Source organism: Saccopteryx leptura, chromosome 7 (assembly GCF_036850995.1).
Source record: "Saccopteryx leptura isolate mSacLep1 chromosome 7, mSacLep1_pri_phased_curated, whole genome shotgun sequence".
In the NCBI taxonomy this organism is placed as follows: Eukaryota; Metazoa; Chordata; class Mammalia; order Chiroptera; family Emballonuridae; genus Saccopteryx; species Saccopteryx leptura.
Genome location: NC_089509.1, coordinates 64484184 through 64501985, shown reverse-complemented (window position 1 = coordinate 64501985; position 17802 = coordinate 64484184). Strand labels below are relative to the sequence as shown.

The 17802-nt window shown below is 42.4% G+C and overlaps 1 protein-coding gene across 5 annotated transcripts in view; it reads right to left on the bottom strand.

Annotated features, from left to right (window-relative positions):
• Positions 1 to 17802, bottom strand: part of OSBPL6 (oxysterol binding protein like 6) — a 233728-nt gene that overhangs the window by 82105 nt on the left and 133821 nt on the right. For 4 of the 5 annotated variants that reach the window (XM_066345045.1, XM_066345046.1, XM_066345048.1 and 1 more), the window contains exon 3: positions 14842 to 15057. In XM_066345045.1, coding sequence (XP_066201142.1) covers positions 14842 to 14943 — 102 coding nt within the window. In that variant the 5' untranslated portion in view covers positions 14944 to 15057. Of the gene's footprint in view, positions 1 to 14841; positions 15058 to 17802 lie in introns of those variants that run through there. The other variant, XM_066345049.1, reaches the window with a different exon arrangement.

Below are 17802 nucleotides of genomic sequence, written 5' to 3'. Positions count from 1 at the left end.
AAGTGTTAATGACATAGATTCAGTAAGTGTTGGAGTTGGAATGTAGATCAAGATTTATTGCAGAGCCCTAGCTTTAAAATATTGCTGGCCCTGGCCGGTTGGCTCAGTGGTAGAGCGTCGGCCTGGCATGCAGGAGTCCCGGGTTCGATTCCCGGCCAGGGCACACAGGGGAAGCGTGCATCTGCTTCTCCACCCCTCCCCCTCTCCTTCCTCTCTCTCTCTTCAGCCAAGCCCTCCCGCAGCCAAGGCTCCATTGGAGCAAAGTTGGCCCAGGCGCTGAGGATGGCTCTGTGGCCTCTGCCTCAGGCCCTAGAATGGCTCTGGCTGCAACAGAGCAACACCCCAGATGGGCAGAGCATCGCCCCCTGGTGGGCATGCTGGGTGGATCCCGGTCAGGCGCATGCGGGAGTCTGTCTGACTGCCTCCCCATTTCCAACTTCAGAAAAATACAAAAAATATATAAAAAAATAAAAAAATAAAATATTGCCTTTTACTGAACTTAAATGTTAAGTGGAAAAAAGTACAGCAATCTCACGTAGCTTATTCCCTCAAGACTAACTGAACACATCAAAAGGCATCCTCTACCACAACCTTCCATGGAAACAGGCAGAAATGAGCAAAACAAAAAAGAAAAAATTGTAGCACTCTTAAATATGGTACAGCCTCAAAGTTCATTTCCAAGTTTCATGAATTAAGAGCAAGCCAGTTAGCTTTTACTTCAGGGATAGTGTCCCAAGCAGAGAAAAGAATAAAAGTGTTGCAGTCATCAAAAGAAGTATTCCAACGTTTCAACTTTTAAGCTGCTACTTACCACATAACTTGGCAAATCATGAGAAACTCTATCAGACTCATCAAAAGAAGTATTCCAACGTTTCAACTTTTAAGCTGCTACTTACCACATAACTTGGCAAATCATGAGAAACTCTATCAGACTCAAGTGTTCTCCGTCTGAAAAATGGAGATGGTAATGTCTACCTTAGAAACATGGCGGCCCTGGCTGGTTGGCTTAGGTGGTAGAGTGTTGACCTGACACGTGGAAGTCCCAGGTTTAATTCCTGGTCAGGGCACACAGAAGAAGCAACAATCTGCTTCTCCAACCCCTACTTTCTTCTCCTCCCACAGCCATGGTTCAAATGGCTTGAGCAAGTTGGCCCTGGGCACTAAGGATGGCTCCATAGCCTCGCCTGCACTAAAATAGCTTGGTTTGTGAGCAATGGAGCAGCGGCCTCAGATGGGTAGAGCATTGCCCAATAGGGGGCTTGCCAGGTGGATCCCAGTTGGGGCACATGTGGGAATTTGTCTTCTGCCTTCCCATCTTTCACTTAATTAAAAAAAAAAGAAATAGACATGGCAAGTCTTGAAGTTGGCACCCAGAGTATGCATAGTGCCACCCAGGAGCTGGCACACAGCAGGCAGTCAATAAATGGTGACTAACATGTTGGTGATGACTGCTATAAAATAAATGTTTAGGAATCTTGTGGAGTCTTATTGTCACAGAAAGATATTGCCAAACATCCTGCAGGTGTATGACACCTGAGTACTTTTTGGAAGTGAAGAATGCACAATGAACTGGCCACCATGCTACCTGGTTAACCTAGTAACTACCGTCAGCACCATCTGGTCATCAGAGTATCAGCATGTCCTGGGAGAGCTGAAAAGTGAGTGGGGACAAACGCCCTATCTACTTGCCAGGGAAAAAGCATTAGCAGCAAATGGTAATGCAGATTCTGCACCCTCCTGCATTCCTGCAGCAAAATACATGCACAGACTTTGCCTGCTGTATTCTTGATAATATTTTTTGAAAAGCATAAAATATTTAAATTACCAAAGCCAGAAGGCCACTTCTGAAGAAGTATTAATTCTACTACTTTCTCCATAGTAACAATTATTTGGCCCTCACTGAAAAATGGCAGAATTGCATTAATAATAAGTCTCCAGCACCACTAAAATGAATGGGAGTAAAAATTTTTAGAAATAGTTGCTAGAAAAAATTCCACGCAGCACACTTGGAAATCCCTAAAAGAGGAAAAAAGTCATCAATCACAGTCTTTGACTTTTCCCACACAGAAACATGAAACTCATTAAGAACCAATAGAGATGGCCCCACATTTAACTTGTCTATTGTTGGAAACCTTGCACTGTAAGAAATACTATTTGGCCCTGGCTGGCTGGCCCAGTGTGTGGATGTCCTGGGTTCAATTCCCAATCAGAACACACAGAAGCAGCAACCATCTGCTTCTCTACACCTCTCCCTCCCCCTTCTCTCTCTCTCTCTTTCCTCATCCCACAGCCATGGCTTTATTGATTCAAGCAAGTTGGCCCTAGGAGCAGAGGATGGCTCTGTAGTCTCCACTTCAGGTGCTAAAAATAGCTCAGTTACCAAGCAATAAAGAAATGCCCCAGATAGGCAGAGCATTGCCTCACAGGGGGCTTGCTGGGTGGATCCCGGTCAGGGCGCATGTGGAAGTCTGTCTCTCAGCCTCCCCTGCTTTCACTTAATTATAAAAAAAAAATAACATTCAGACCTATCACCTGGTCCTTTTAGAGGCTAAGAGTAGGTCAGTGACCTTGGCTATGAAGTGGTAAAAGGATATGGATAAACAGCTTTTCAAAGTCCATGGTTGCCTTTAAGAACCAGATCTTATTAGTGGTGTGCTCCTCTCTTGTACTCTCAACACTCACAAACATGTAACAAAATCACTGGAAGCCCCAGTAACTGTGATCATGCTCCTTTACAGCAATTATAAATGAATGACAAATAATGAGGACAAATACTAAGCCACTTTGAGAGCAAAGGCTCCAGGACATGTAGAGTTAATTTAAAAGGCAAGAGAACAGTTCCATGTGAATTGAAAAGATCACTAAAGTCAATATGTAATTTTGTACAAGGCTATTAAAATAATCCAGAACAGACAAAGGTTGTCATTCTGATAATCACTCACATAACTTTGCTAACAATACAAGCAAAAAACTCCACCCCAAATCCTATGCATGTGTCTATTTTTTCTACAGTCTTTTAAAATTTTTCCATTGATTTGAGAGAGAGAGACGCATCAACTCATTGTTCCACTTAGTTGTTCCATTTAGTTGTGCACTCACTGATTGCTTCTTGTATGTGCCCTGGCCTGGGATTGAACGCAACACACACACACACACACACACACACACACACACACTCTTTCTCTCTCTCTCTCTCAAATATATAATTATGTATGTATATTTTAAGCAGAGTTGATTTGTTTGGATCATTATTATAAACTCAAAGCAGATAAGTCTATGATTTTTCCCATATGTATTCATAAATATTTGCTGAATGGGATCTGGCCAATTGGCTCAGTGGTAGAGTGTCACCCTGGTGTGTGGAAGTCCTGGGTTTGTTTCCTGGTCAGGGAACATAGGAGAGGTGACTGTCTGCTCCCCCCCCCCTTCTTTTTCTCTCTTCCCTTCCCACAGCCATGGCTCAATTGATTTGAACACTATGGCTCCAGGCGCTGAGGATGGCTCTGTGGAACCCCCACCTCAGATGCTAAAAATAGCTCGGTTAAGACCACTGGCCATAGATGGGGGTTGCCAGGTGGATCCTGGTTGGGGCACATGCAGGAGTCTGTCTCTGTATCTTCCTCCCTCTCACTTAAAAAAAATTTGCTGAATGAAAAAGTAAATAAGCATTTGTTGTAATACATACAGTGTCTAAGTTCCCACTTTCCCACAAACACACTTAAAATAATTATCATGAGATAAATACTGGTAGTTTAGAGAACAAACAGTGGTCCAGCTCTTGCCTCAGAGCCTCAGAATTGTTCCAAGTTTCCCATGTGACATATCCTTCCTAGTCATTAAATAATAAAGCTTATACCTATGGAGTCAGGGCTTACAATTTTATTATTAAAATAGCTCACAGTTAAATCATATTTACTATATTCCAAATACTGTTTTAAGTCTACATACACACATGTGCACCCGTTAACTCACAAAATATAGACGTCAAAAAATACAGTTTGGCCTACAGGTGGTGGCACAGTGGACAGAGCATCAACCTGGGATGCTGAGGTCCCATGTTTGAAACCCCAAGGGCACCTGCTTGAGCACAGGCTCACAGGCTAGATCGCAGGCTCACCAGCTTGAGCCTGCAATCATCCACATGATCCCATGGTCACTGGCTTGCGCCCAAAGGTCGCTGGCTTAAGCAAGAGGTCACTGGGTTGGTTTGAGGCCCCTTGCTCCCCATCCCATCAAGGCATGGATGAGAAGCAATCAGTGAACAACTGAAGTGATGCCACTATGAGTTGATGCTTCTCATTTCTCTCCTTTCCTGTCTATCTCTCCCTTGCTAAAAAAAACAAAAACAAACAAAAAAACAAGACCATTTATTTATACACACACACAGTTTGTACTAAAAAAAAGCTACGCACATTCATTGCAGAAATTTTGGTGGCATCAACACACTTAGCGGTAATACACGAGAGCATCCATTTCTCTGAAACCTCACTAGCACTGGCTATTATCATTATTACAAAATCGGCTCTTAATTAAAATCTGAGGTCAAGAAGTCTGGCACATTATAGCACACAATATACACAGGGCTCTTCTTTAAGCTTAGGGCAGTATTTTACTTACAGCCTGGGAGCGTTACAGTGGATACTGGACAGAGGGAGAGTAAAATTTTCTATTTGTTCAAGTTGAAAATCAAATAAAGCCATTTTGTAGACTTATGGTCATCCGGGATGAAGTTTTTATAGTCCTAATGAAAGACCTAAAAATGTATTTTGTAAGAGTAATGCTTCCCAAACCTGGGTGAAGCATGTATAAACGACAGATTCCCAGGCCTCCCCAAAGACCTACTGACTGGGCCCTCTGGTTCACTAAGAGATTGTACTGTGACTCTCTCTGTTTGCTGTTCTGCCTAAGAAACGAGCCGGTAATATTAAAGCATACATCCGACAGAGGAGTTTGCTGCTATAAAAATGCTATCCGAAATTAGCTGACTGAAAATCCTAAGAGATCACTTCTTCAGTGAGAAACTAAAGCAGGTGTAGAGGACTAAAAGGTTCTGGCAAATATACCAAGGAAAGCAGCAAACAGATTCTCACAAGCTCTGAATCACTCAGGGATAATGAGCGTCTGAGAGCCAGGTGGCAAATTTCTTTCCAGTGGTCTCAATTTCAGCACATTTGACATTGGCTGAAGAGGTACCGTAAAATACCAAGCCACGGCGGCAGCTGTCTCCAAATGGCAGGGGCTGCTTACTTCGTTTCATGCAAAAGGCTAATCAGAATTTTCAACAAACAAACAAATGGCGAAAAATTTTCATTCCGAAGGCAACACACAGAGTGAAAATATAGAAAAGCACAAAGAACATACAATTCATCTGATATAAGTACTTCATGATCATAACTTAATATTTTGGTCTATGTGCCATTTGGTCAATTTTCCTCAGGCCAATGAGGATATGAAAGATCACTATTATTCCCGAAGGAAAAAAAAATGAGGCAATACATAACTCGGAAATAGCTGACAAATGCTGCCTTACTAAGTGCACTTAGAAAGGTATAGAAAGAAGCCTGGCCTCCTGGAGATGCTGCTTGTCAGGACTTACAACAGAACAAACAGTGAGCGGCCAGCCCTGTCTTAACTGTTCCTTCGCTGTGGCCGAGGCATGCCGGACACCACGTCAGGCCGAGTTTAGTTATGTGAAAAGGGTGCTGGCAGTTCCAACTTTCCACAATGAGAACTCATGAAATATTAGCTGCTGCTGGTGTTGGTCTATTAATTTGTTCACTAACTTTGCCTAATGTTTAGGTAATTCGGAACACTCTATTTACAAAAAGCTTTTAAATCACAACAGTTTCTCATAGTGTAGGCTTTTGCAAGCAAATGTTATTTTACCATGGATACTGATTGGCCCTACGTCTCAAAGGTTAGATCCCATGGGATGGGTAGATTCCCCAAAATGCTAAATTGGAAGGAGCTGAAGACTTTAAATATACGTAGCACCAAAGGCTTTATTCACCAGCATTATTTTAGTAAGGAAACAGCAGATTTTCATATCGGGTTAATATTTCTCCCTGAACTTAAAAGCTGGGTTCCAGCGTCATCCTGCATGTCCCTAATACAGTGAGTTCTAAACAGAGCTAAGAATTTTCTATTCAGATACTGGCAGATTTCAAGTTATATTCCTCCTCACTGATAAGATTAAAGATTATTTAAATTTGAGGTTAGGCATTAAGAATGCTTGGATTTTTTCTCCCAAAGAATGGAACAATTTTGTTTGAGGTAACACGACTATATTTTTCATAATTCAAAGATGAAAATAGTTTTCATATTCAAAGACAGAAACCCTGCATTTCAAAGCAGTGTTTTGGTTATTTTATTTAACAAAGCTGTTTCATGCTTCAGAGATTCAAGCAGAGAGACATATTCCAATTCAGTGCATGTATATGTCAAGGGAACTTTTTATCAGCCTGCCTGTCCAAGAAGAGAACTTGTTATAAAAACCCTACCCAGGCCCTGGCCGGTTGGCTCAGCGGTGGAGCGTCGGCCTGGCGTGCGGGGGACCCGGGTTCGATTCCCGGCCAGGGCACATAGGAGAGGCGCCCGTTTGCTTCTCCACCCTCCCCCTTCCTCTCTGTCTCTCTCTTACCCTCCCGCAGCCAACGCTCCATTGGAGCAAAGATGGCCCGGGCGCTGGGGATGGCTCCTTGGCCTCTGCCCCAGGCGCTGGAGTGGCTCTGGTCGCGGCGGAGCGACGCCCCGGAGGGGCAGAGCATTGCCCCCTGGTGGGCAGAGCATCGCCCCTGGTGGGCGTGCCGGGTGGATCCCGGTTGGGCGCATGCGGGAGTCTGTCTGACTGTCTCTCCCCGTTTCCAGCTTCAGAAAAATACAAAAAACAAAAACAAAAACCAAAAAACCCTACCCATAAAGTATAGACATTGATGAGGAACATTTTCACTTTCTGGTTTTCTAGGCACAGTCTTCGTGTATAATGAAAGCTGCATGTAGAGCAGAGGATGCTGATTGTCAGAGCTGGGTGGTCAGGGCATCGGCCCATGGTTCTCTGAGTCCCAGTGAACCACTGCTGGGGACAGCCGTCATGTGTCACCAATGGACATGAACTGAATGGGTCAAGGTTGGTTTTGAAATGCATTGGTTTTGATAATATATAGAAAACATTTGTAGATCTCTATGTAACTGAAATATTCCATTAGTTGTTAAAGACTGGCTAGGATACTGAATCTATTTTATAAAAACTAGCAGAAGATTAACTACCAGTCTCTTATGACTTATTCATAATATAATTTTTTCTTAAAAATCTCTTACTATATTATCTCTGAGCTTCAGTAGCATTAAATCATTATGAGAAATGGCTGGTATTTATTTCCTTTGATTTTTCACTAAACAAAAAATAAAGATGAACTCATTTAAGTATAACATCTAACCCAGGAGAGCTGTAACAATTCACACTAATAATAATAGACACTATCACCTGATAACTACGCATTCCAAATCCTAAATTCTTACAGCACTAGTGTCTGATTTTTTTATGACTTGATAATGATGCAAATAAAAAGAATCGATGGCTCCAAACAGGGGCATTGCTTTTAAACAATGCAGATCATTGGGCCTGATCCTAGAACTACTGAAACTATCTCCACGCAGGGGTCTTCAAACTTTTTATAAAAATCGCCTACTTTTGCAGTGCTGGTCAACCTGGTCCCTACCGTGCAACCAAACAGCGCTGCGATTGGCCCACCATGAAAGCTGGACCGCCCACTAGTGGGCGGTAGGGACCAGGTTGACCAGCACTGCAAAAGTGGGCGATTTTTATCAAAAGTTTGACGACCCCTGCTTGTACACACTGTAAAAGATTATCTAAAATATGTGAATAAATGGGTGAGTTTCAAAACAAACAAAATTCAGTCAGCTGATCATATACTTGGCCTGTTACACCATAAAATAAATTCTACAAGAAATTGGGAAACAGTAACAGGTTTTAAATAAAGAGTTACCTCCCACCCCCACCAAAAGTTTAACATCTGTGCAGGATGCTCCAAATGCCTTGCTTTTGACTGATATCATTTCCTTCAAAAGCCACAAGTCATTTATTCCACCACACAGGACTGTCAGCAGCAGCTGACCAAAGCTCAGGGTTGCCCTAACTCTCCCCTGCACCTTTGGACCATTCTTCTTACACTCAAAATCCACTCTTCTTGGGAGACCTGGAACTTCCAACTATACTTCTTCCTCTCCTGTCGTCTCCTCCCAACCTCATGATTATTTTTTCACAACTGCAAGGCCTCTGGAATCTGGTTCACAATCTTCCTCTGTGTTCTGGTTCCTCGTGCATTTGGCTCAAATCTCTTCTGGGCCATACAGTATGAGGTGCTAGGGATGCATTATTGAACAAAATAAAACCCCTGCTTTCAAGGAGCTTACATTTCGGTGACAGGGAATAGAGGAAGGGGCTACAGATATGAACAGATAAATATGTAACATATCAGGTGTGCTTAGTGCACTGAAGACAAAGTTAAGGACAGTGAATGATAAGGATATGCATGAGAGAGAAGAGAAGACTACTCCAAAGGGTACATTTGGAGAATTAGTCAAGTGTGTGAGCAAACCTAGGAATGGCTGGGTAAAAAAGCAAGCTAGACTCAGACGGCTAAATATGCAAAGGCCCTGAGGTAGGAGCATGCTTAGCTTCTGAGGAAAAGGCTAGAGAGAATGAAGTGAAGCAAACCTGGTAGATGGGACCAGAGAGGTAGGCAGATCCACATTATGAATGACCTTATAGATATAGATGACGATGAGCAATTTAAATATCATCTGGAGGGAGATGGGAAACCACTGGATGGTTTGGAGCGGAGGGGCAGGGCAGCTTGATCTAACGTAGGTTTTGACAGGATCACTCTGACTACTCTGCAAAAATGACCTGTGTGTGGGGTGAGGTGAGAAACGGAGCCCAATCTGGGTAGAAATAATGGTGGCTCAGATTAGGGTAGAGGAGAAGAGGTGGTCAGCAGCGGTCACATTTCAGGTACATCCTGAAGGCAGAACCAACAGGGTTTGGAAGTGGGGCGTGGGAGGGACTGAAGAGTCAGGAATGACTCCTGGCAAGGTTTCTGGCCTTACCAAATGAAAAAATAAGAGTTCTGTTTATGAGATAAAGAGCACTGGGAAAGCGCTGATTGGAGAGGAATGTTAAGAGTTCAGTTTTGAACATGATAAGTTCTTAACCCTTTGAGTCGTGTGAACACTTATGTACGTCCTCGTGCCTCCTGACCATCCAGAGTACAACAGATTTATTTTAAAAGTGTGTAAGGCAAATGTATGTTCTTCTTGTTTCCATAAATTGGTCATCAAACAAACATGATTTTAAGTTAATAAAACTGTAACTGGAACTAATTTCTTTTCTTTCTTTCTTTTTTTTAAAAACAACTCACTCAGCGAGCATGAAAAAAACTCACTACTCAAAGTTTTAACATCCAAGTGGAAATCACCCTTAGTCAAGTGGTTGACTTGACATCCAGGATCACAGTTGGCAAGGTCAAATGCTTTCAGGGGCCAGGCAGGAAACATAAATAAGTACTGAAATACAATGAGAGGTAGGTATAGTCAATAATATCACATATAGTCAACAATATTGTAATTACAATGTATAGTGATAGATGGTTACCAGACTTGTTGTGGTACAGTAGTCACTCTGTAAGGTATATAAATGTTGAATTACTATTTTGTACACCTGAAACTAATAAGATATTGTATGTCAACTATAATTAAAAATAAAATAAAATATTGATATTTACCAAAAAAATAAAGTAAGGAGAGGAAGGGATACGGCTGATCAGATATTAAATGTCATCTCTGAAGGGAGAGCTGCTCCTGAGCCCAGTCAGTGTGGCCATTTGGAATCTGGGCCTAGTATTCCAAGATCTTCCCATTTCTTAAGAAGAAGAATCTAAATTTTTAACATCCGTACCTCAGGAAAATAAAATAAGTTCCACAATGCACTAAATTCTAAAAGTGCTAAGTTAAATGAAGTTCTAATGACAGACTTTATTGGCATCCTTATTTTATTAATACACAGTGCAAAAAGAGACAGTGTTTAGCATTTCTTTATTTCCTTGACCATTGAATCCTTTCTTCCTGCAACAGCTTGAGGGATGAACTTTCCTTCATACACACATGGGAAATGCTTGTTTATGCTTAAGTCCTAGATGTCAGTCAACTTCCTTATTTCCTTTTTGAAAATTTTAGTACATATATTTCTTACAGCTTATGAGTCATAGTTGAACACACACAGAGTCCATTTTGTTAGATGTTCTAACATCTAATATCAGATTTGGTCCAAACGTAAATGGAACATTTACAAAAGTCTTCCAGCTTGTTAAATATACTGAGTGGAGTCCTGACCTTCTCATCGGTGAAGAAGATCTGAGTGAAATCACAGAAACACTGAATACCTTCAGTTCCCTCCTCCGCCTGCAGGCCACATAATTTAGTGACAGGAAGGACAGCCAGTTACTACTCCGTGCTTGGCAGAAGTCCTTTGTTTTACTTATTTATGAGGAAGGAAGAAGGGAGAAGACACATAAATCTGGAATATAAATTTTGTAATAAAAGGACAAGACTAATATTGTTGCTGTTCTTTAAAAATATTTTCTAGGAGATATTAAAATATTTGAGGTGCAAGTTGCCTCTTGAGAATTAGAGTGTATAGTCTGTAAAAGAGCTCACAATACATTTGAAGATATCGGTACATTTAAATATATATATATATATATGTCTATATATATATATAAATGTCACATATTATCAAAAGGTTCTATAAGAGTTCAGAGGAGGGGAAGGACAATGTGGGTTTGAGTGGCCAATGAAAGTGTGACGTGGGCTGGTCCTTGAAGCATAGGTAGGGATCAGGTCAAGAGCAGGGTGATGAGAATTCCATGCAGTAAAGAAAAGGGCAGAGCCTGACCAGGTGGTGGCGCAGTGGATAGAGCGTCGGACTGGGATGCGGAAGGACCCAGGTTCAAGGCACCGAGGTCGCCAGCTTGAGCGCGGGCTCATCTGGCTTGAGCAAAGAGCTCACCAGCTTAGACCCAAGGTTGCTGGCTCCAGCAGGGGGTTACTCGGTCTGCTGAAGGCCCACGGTCAAGGCACATGTGAGAAAGCAATCAATGTACAACTAAGAAGTCGCAATGCGTAACGAGAAACTGATGATTGATGCTTCTCATATCTCTCCGTTCCTGTCTGTCTGTCCCTGTCTATCTCTGCCTCTGTAAAAAAAAAAAAAAAAGAAAAGGGCAGTGACAGAGCTAAGGCAGCTCAGGAACCAGGAGCAGTTAAGACTGTACTACGTGGTTGGGAAGAAAATGGGACACTGAGGCTAGATCAGATCATGGTGGTTACTGAACACCAAATAAGAAAACATGGCTTTAATGGTTAGGTAACTGAGAGGCTTTGAAGGCTGCTGACATAAATCTGCCCTATTAAGGAACTTCGATCTTATGAAGCCATGGGGAGAAAGTGAGGCAAGAGCATCTGCAGGCTCCCGGGTTGAGGTGATGAGAGCCTGGGCCAGGGAGTGAACGGGGAGAATAGAAAGAAAATAGAATACTGTGGAAATAATAATCAGTAGAACTTGTTAACCTACTGAATGTGAGAGAGGCAAAGGAGAAAGAAATGGCTTTGACCCTGGGTCAATAACAGAATGACTATTCCGATACCAATATTGATTTAAGGTGACATTGGTACATCTAAGCAGAAATGCCTAATCAATTAGTCAGTGATCCAGGACCAGAACTGGGAAGGACAAATAACGTGCACTGAGGCACCACTGTATTCTCAGCTCTGTGCTAGATCGTTCACCTGCATCATCAGTTTAGGAGAGAAACAGGGATGGGCTTTGCAGTTTGGTACCATCTGCAGAAATGTCAGTCACATCAGGAGAAACAGTAACATTCAGTGAAGACTAATTTAGCACAATATCTCTATGTCCCTTCACTATAAAAACAGTCATCACACAAAAACAGATGCATATAAAAACACTGCATCATATCACATCACAAGATCACTCAAAATTCTGATTTCCGTAAGTTAATACTGGATTCTAGGAAGTGACAGAGCTAGGAAAAACAAAACAAAACAGAACTGTGATAGTTCTTTTTTTCTTCTTTCCCTTGAGAAAGATGAAAAGACAGAAAACAGGAGGCAGGAAGGAACCAGAAGAGAAAGTATGTGGGAGAGTTTCCACTTGCTGAAATAAACAGGAATAAGAGCAAACTCTTTCCTTAAACAATAATAAACATTTGAACACTGCCTTCTAGTTTTTTAGAATTTATTATCAATTTCCGAACATGTTCCTTGATTCCCATCATACACAAGCCAGCTAGGAATCAAACAGTCCACCTTCAAACTCCCTCCGGCAGACCAGAATCTCAGTTTTTTTTTGTTTTTTGTTTTTTTTGGTGTTGTTGTATTTTTCTGAAGCTGGAAACGGGGAGAGACAGTCAGACAGACTCCCACATGCGCCCGACCGGGATCCACCCGGCACGCCCACCAGGGGCGACACTCTGCCCACCAGGGGGCGATGCTCTGCCCCTCTGGGGCGTTGCTCTGCCGCGACCAGAGCCACTCTAGCGCCCGGGCCATCTTTGCTCCAATGGAGCCTTGGCTGCGGGAGGGGAAGAGAGAGACAGAGAGGAAGGAGGGGGTTGTGGGGAAGCAAATGGGCGCTTCTCTTATGTGCCCTGGCCGGGAATCGAACCTGGGTCCCCCGCACGCCAGGCCGACGCTCTACCGCTGAGCCAACCAGCCAGGGCCAGAATCTCAGTTTTTTTTGTTTTGCTTTTAGACCTGAAGCTCAGGTGCAACAGGCGGAGAGGCAGTGATGACAGATGTTTCCACTGCACTCACCAGTCTTCTCCACTTGCTACAATTCTCCAGGGTGAGCGGGGTCCATCCCTTCCTTCCCTCAGCTGCCAGAACGGCCATGCTCCTTAAATTTTCTCTCCATTTAAATGCCCAGGGCAAGGGAAAAGTGGAGAAGCCATAACAAGAAAGGACAGAGGAGCAGGGGAAGGGTAGACGAAAATCACAAACCTAGAAAGCACCTTCTCAGCATGCAGTAGTTCTTTAATATAAATGTGTTTTCATGCATGGTACTTTTACTCTTTTTCTCTACAAATGCAATAAAATAAACATTACGACTGTGTGTAATCACACATTCAGTTCATAGCATAACTAATTCCAATGAACGAAACGCAGATATCCTCTTGAACTCTATAATGAAGTCAAAAGTTCCCCAAGACCCATTGTAGAAATATCTGCTTAGAATGTGCAGATGATATACACAAAAGAAATCTCTGGTTCTTACAGATTTCCCTGGAACCTCTTGCTAGAAATAGGAGAGGGAGAGCTGGGAGTGTTTGTAGACTGAATGTTCCTTAAGGAACATGTTAGATTCAGGGAGTACTGGGCTGCCAAAGAGTATAACTATTGAAGGAACAGGGAGTGCTGATATGGTTCCTGTGAGGCTGGGAACAAAGAAGGTCAGAGACCCTTATCAGAAGTTTAGGTTTGAAATTCACCACTAAGCTAAAACCGGCCCCTGTTGCTATGCCGGCCCCTGTTGCTATGCTGCGTGTGACCTCCCTAGCCAATAGCTAAACTGCCACATCTGCTTCTGTACTATGCTTGCTCACTTAGGATATATAAGGGCCTGGCTGTAAGCACCAGGCGTGGCTTCCGTTTGCAGCTCCTTGTGGGCACGGTGTCTCCGGACATCTCGGGAGTTCGCCCCTGCGCAGGTTAAACTGGCCAATAAAGTAACATCTTAACTCCTGAAAGTCTCCGATGTTTGTTCTCATACCCGGTGGATGCTACAGAACACACCCAAAAGGGCATTCCACCATCTAAAATTATTAATTCGCACCTGGGAATGGCTGTCTCAAGACCCAGGTCTATACTATGGATAACTGAATAACTGATATTTGTACCTAAAAACCAGGCAATATACTTTCAACACATAAAATAAGGGGGTAAACCCTCACAAAAAAAAAAGTTTATTAATTGAATATCCCCCCAAAGAAAAGTTTTTATAAAAAGTTAACAGTTGCCTACTGTGAATTTCTATCACAGAAAATATTATAATGGTGAGTAGTAATACCGAGACAAGTACTGGACAAAACAAGCGCCTATTCTGACAATGAAGACAATTCATCTGACTGATCCCCACACAACCCGGACTGTAGAAGTAGCAACGAATTAACTCTGTAAACAAAAATAATTTACAGAGTTGCCTCAATGGGATAATTAAGCAACAATAATTCACCTTCTCTATTGACTTTAAACATTGTCTGAGTTCTTACTGCCCTTAATTCCTTGATACTCCAATTTTATTTACAATCTAATGCTTGAATTTGTTACCAAATCCCATGAAACACCAAACAAAAGTTAGTGCTTTGCAGACCAGTGAGAGACTTATTGGAAGAAGACCTTTGCAGGTTCAGATCCCATTCTCCCCCCAACGAATGAAGAGAGGGGGAGCAAAACAGTCAAGGTCCAGAGCTGGCTCTGCCCCCAGGTACAGACAGTGAGGAGAACACGCCATGGCTTCCAGACACCCTTCCTGTGCTCTGCACTTTCTGAAAGGATCCTAAATAACAGAAGAGCAAGAGTAGGATCCTCATGATATCACCAAGTAGATCTACAGAAATCAATGAGTTTTCCTGTGAAATAAAAATCATCACAACAGAACTTCAGAGTTCATTAGCAATCTCACCATATCCTAAGGGAACTGTATTTGCAGAAAATAACAAAATGCCCTTTATACTCTCCTCTTACCTGTCTACTGTCCCTTTGGGAAGATGCTGAAGAGGAGGCACTTCTATGGGTTGGGGTGGATGTTTTATGTGCAGGGGAGATGCCCTTCTCGTCTGAGCTCATAGCTGCAATTGGAGTCTAGTGGCACGCACTTAAGATCATCTCAATTGTGTCTCAAATTCAGACAAAGAAGTAGATGAATTTTCAGCTTCAGTCCATTTCACCAATCAGATTTGACTGGAAAAGAGAAAGCAAATATTGAGAGTGTCGAAAACATCTAAAACAAAACAAACAATAAAAATCATAAATGATTTAAAAAAAACATATTAAAATTATATTTAGGAAAAAATACTAAAATGTTGGTGAAAGGAAGAACTCTTGACACATTAGGAAATATTTCGTCCTCTAGATTTCTAAGGTGGAGACTAAATGTAACAAAAGTCTGGCAACAAGGAAAACAGGGAGACACCATATGCTACAGTCACACTCTTCCCTCATATTTTCTTTGTTATAAAGCAGATTACAGTGCTATGTTTTGGACTCTCATGTCAAAGTAATTCGGTTTCTTCTTCTGAAATTTCATTTGCCTGCCCAATGGATTATAAGAGCTTAGCCCGTGATTGTCTCCAATTTACTTCAGCTAAGTCATGTAAGTGATGGCTAAATCCAACAAGGGCCTCAGTCACAGAAGACAAAAGGACCCACGCCTTTTGTATATCATGTGATTCAGCCTTTAGGAGGGATCGAGGAATACATATATCCATGGCTATCTGCACATCAAGTCTATAGCTCATCTACATATGACTCTCTCAACACAACCACTAACAGGCTGGAAAACATCTAGAGATTGACATTGGGTCCCACCACTGGGGTAATGCCTGGAGTTGCTTCACTATCCACAGCCAAGGGCCACTTCATTTTTCACTTGGTTCATGTAAGAAAAGTCTGCATCGTAGCACTAGAGCTGAAACTTGTGCCTGAGAGTAGCTTATTTAATTTGCAACACGGTTTGCAAAAATAAATAAATAAATAACAATTCTTTTAAAAGTAAGCATGATAGTGGGAAATGAAACATGACCCAAAACACTGACCACTAAATGAACTTCATTCCCTTCTAAGAAGATGGAAGGCCAAGTTCTAGCCCCCATCTTAATGCTAGTGCTTCTTGAAAGAATCATGGAACACGTGGGTAAGTACTCGGGCACAAGTTGTAAGAGAAAGCTTCCGCTGACGAACAGAAAGCAATCTTTCAGACAAGGAAAACTGAGTCCTGAACTTCAGGCCAGAGGGAGACAATAAAAAAAAAAAAGAAAGAAAAAAAAAGAATGCATGGAGTATTATGAGGACACGCGGCAAGGGGAGCTAACGGGGTCTGGAGGTCAGAGGTACCTTGAGCGAGTGGGTCTGATCTGAGAATCGAAGGACAAATAAGAGCTAACCAGATGCCTGGGTATCCGGAGTGGCATGGTTCCAGGAGTTAGTGCTGGCCAACACAATCAAAGCACAGAGACAGTGACATGAGGGTCAAAGAAAGGCAGAGGCCAGGCGCTACAAGGCCTGTGGAGGTTTAAAAGGATACTTGGGCAGCCTCTAGGCCCACCAAATTAGGGATATAAAGAAGATGCGGAGGTCCAATCAGGAAGCAAGAGATGATGGACTAGAGAGGTGGTGGGAAATTCAGAGGAGAATGGTTCCTAGGTTCCCCACATTTGGAGCGAGGGCTGGCCAAGGAATACCCAAAATATGGTGTCAGGTGTGCAGCCCTGAGTTACAACCAAGGTACTGCAGTGGAGACAAACATGTGAAAGGTAAGTCAAGTTCAGAGAAATTTAGGCCGAGGACAACTGTTTATGAGATTATGTTAATGACACAAATGTACTGAGTGATTTGTGTTTAGATCATGTAACTTTGCATCTGCAAATACATTTTATACAGGCCTATATAAAATCTGCAGCATTCCGTCAGTAGACTCTGCGACCTTGAATATGTTAAAAAAGATTTTAATGGTTACTAGGTTATAAAGAATATTCCAAAGAACAATTCCTGCCTGACCAGGTAGTGGCGCAGTGGATACAGCGTCGGACTGGGGCGCAGAAGTCCCAGGTTCAAGACCCCAAGGTTACTGGCTTGGGCACAGGCTCATCTGGTTTGAGTGCGGGGTTGCTGGCTTGAGTGTGGGATCACAGACATGACCCCATGGTTGCTGGCTTGAGCCCAAGGTCACTGGCTTAAAGAAGGGGTCACTCGGTCTGCTGTAGCCCTCCAGTCAAGACACATATGAAAAAGCAATCAATGAACAAACAAGGTGCTGCAACAATAATTGATGCTTCTCATCTCTCTCCCTTCCTGTCTGTCTGTCCCTATATGTCTCTCTCTATGTCTCTCTCTTTCACCAAAAAACAAACAAAAAACACAATTCCCATAATTAAAAGGCAAATTATTATAAATGAGAAAACCTGGCCAATCTAGTGACACAAACTTGTTATACCTATACCTTTCTTTTCTTTTCTTCTCTTTTCTTTCTTCCTTTCTTTCTTTTTCTCTCTCTTTGTTTTCTTTCTTTCTTTGTTCTTTCTCTCTCTCTCTTTTCTTTCTTTCTTTCTTTTGTTCTTTCTTTCTCTTTCTTTTTCTTTTCTTTCTTTCTTTTGTTCTTTCTTTCTTTCTCTCCTCCCTCCCTTCCTTCCTTCCTTTCTTTCTTTTTAAAGAGAAAGAGAATAAGGGAGAGAGATGAGAAGCATCAACTCGTAGTTGTGGCACTTTAGCTGTTCTTTGATTGCTTCTAATACATGCCTTGATTTGGGGGGGGGCTCAAGCTGGGCCAGTGACCCTCTTGTTTAAGCCAGCAACCTTGGGCTTCAAGCCAGTCACCATGAGGTCATGTTGATGATCCTATTCTCAAGCTGGAGACACTGCACTCAAGCTGGTGACCCTACGCTCAAGCTGGTGAGCCTGTTCTCAAGCCAACAACCTTTGGGCTTCAAA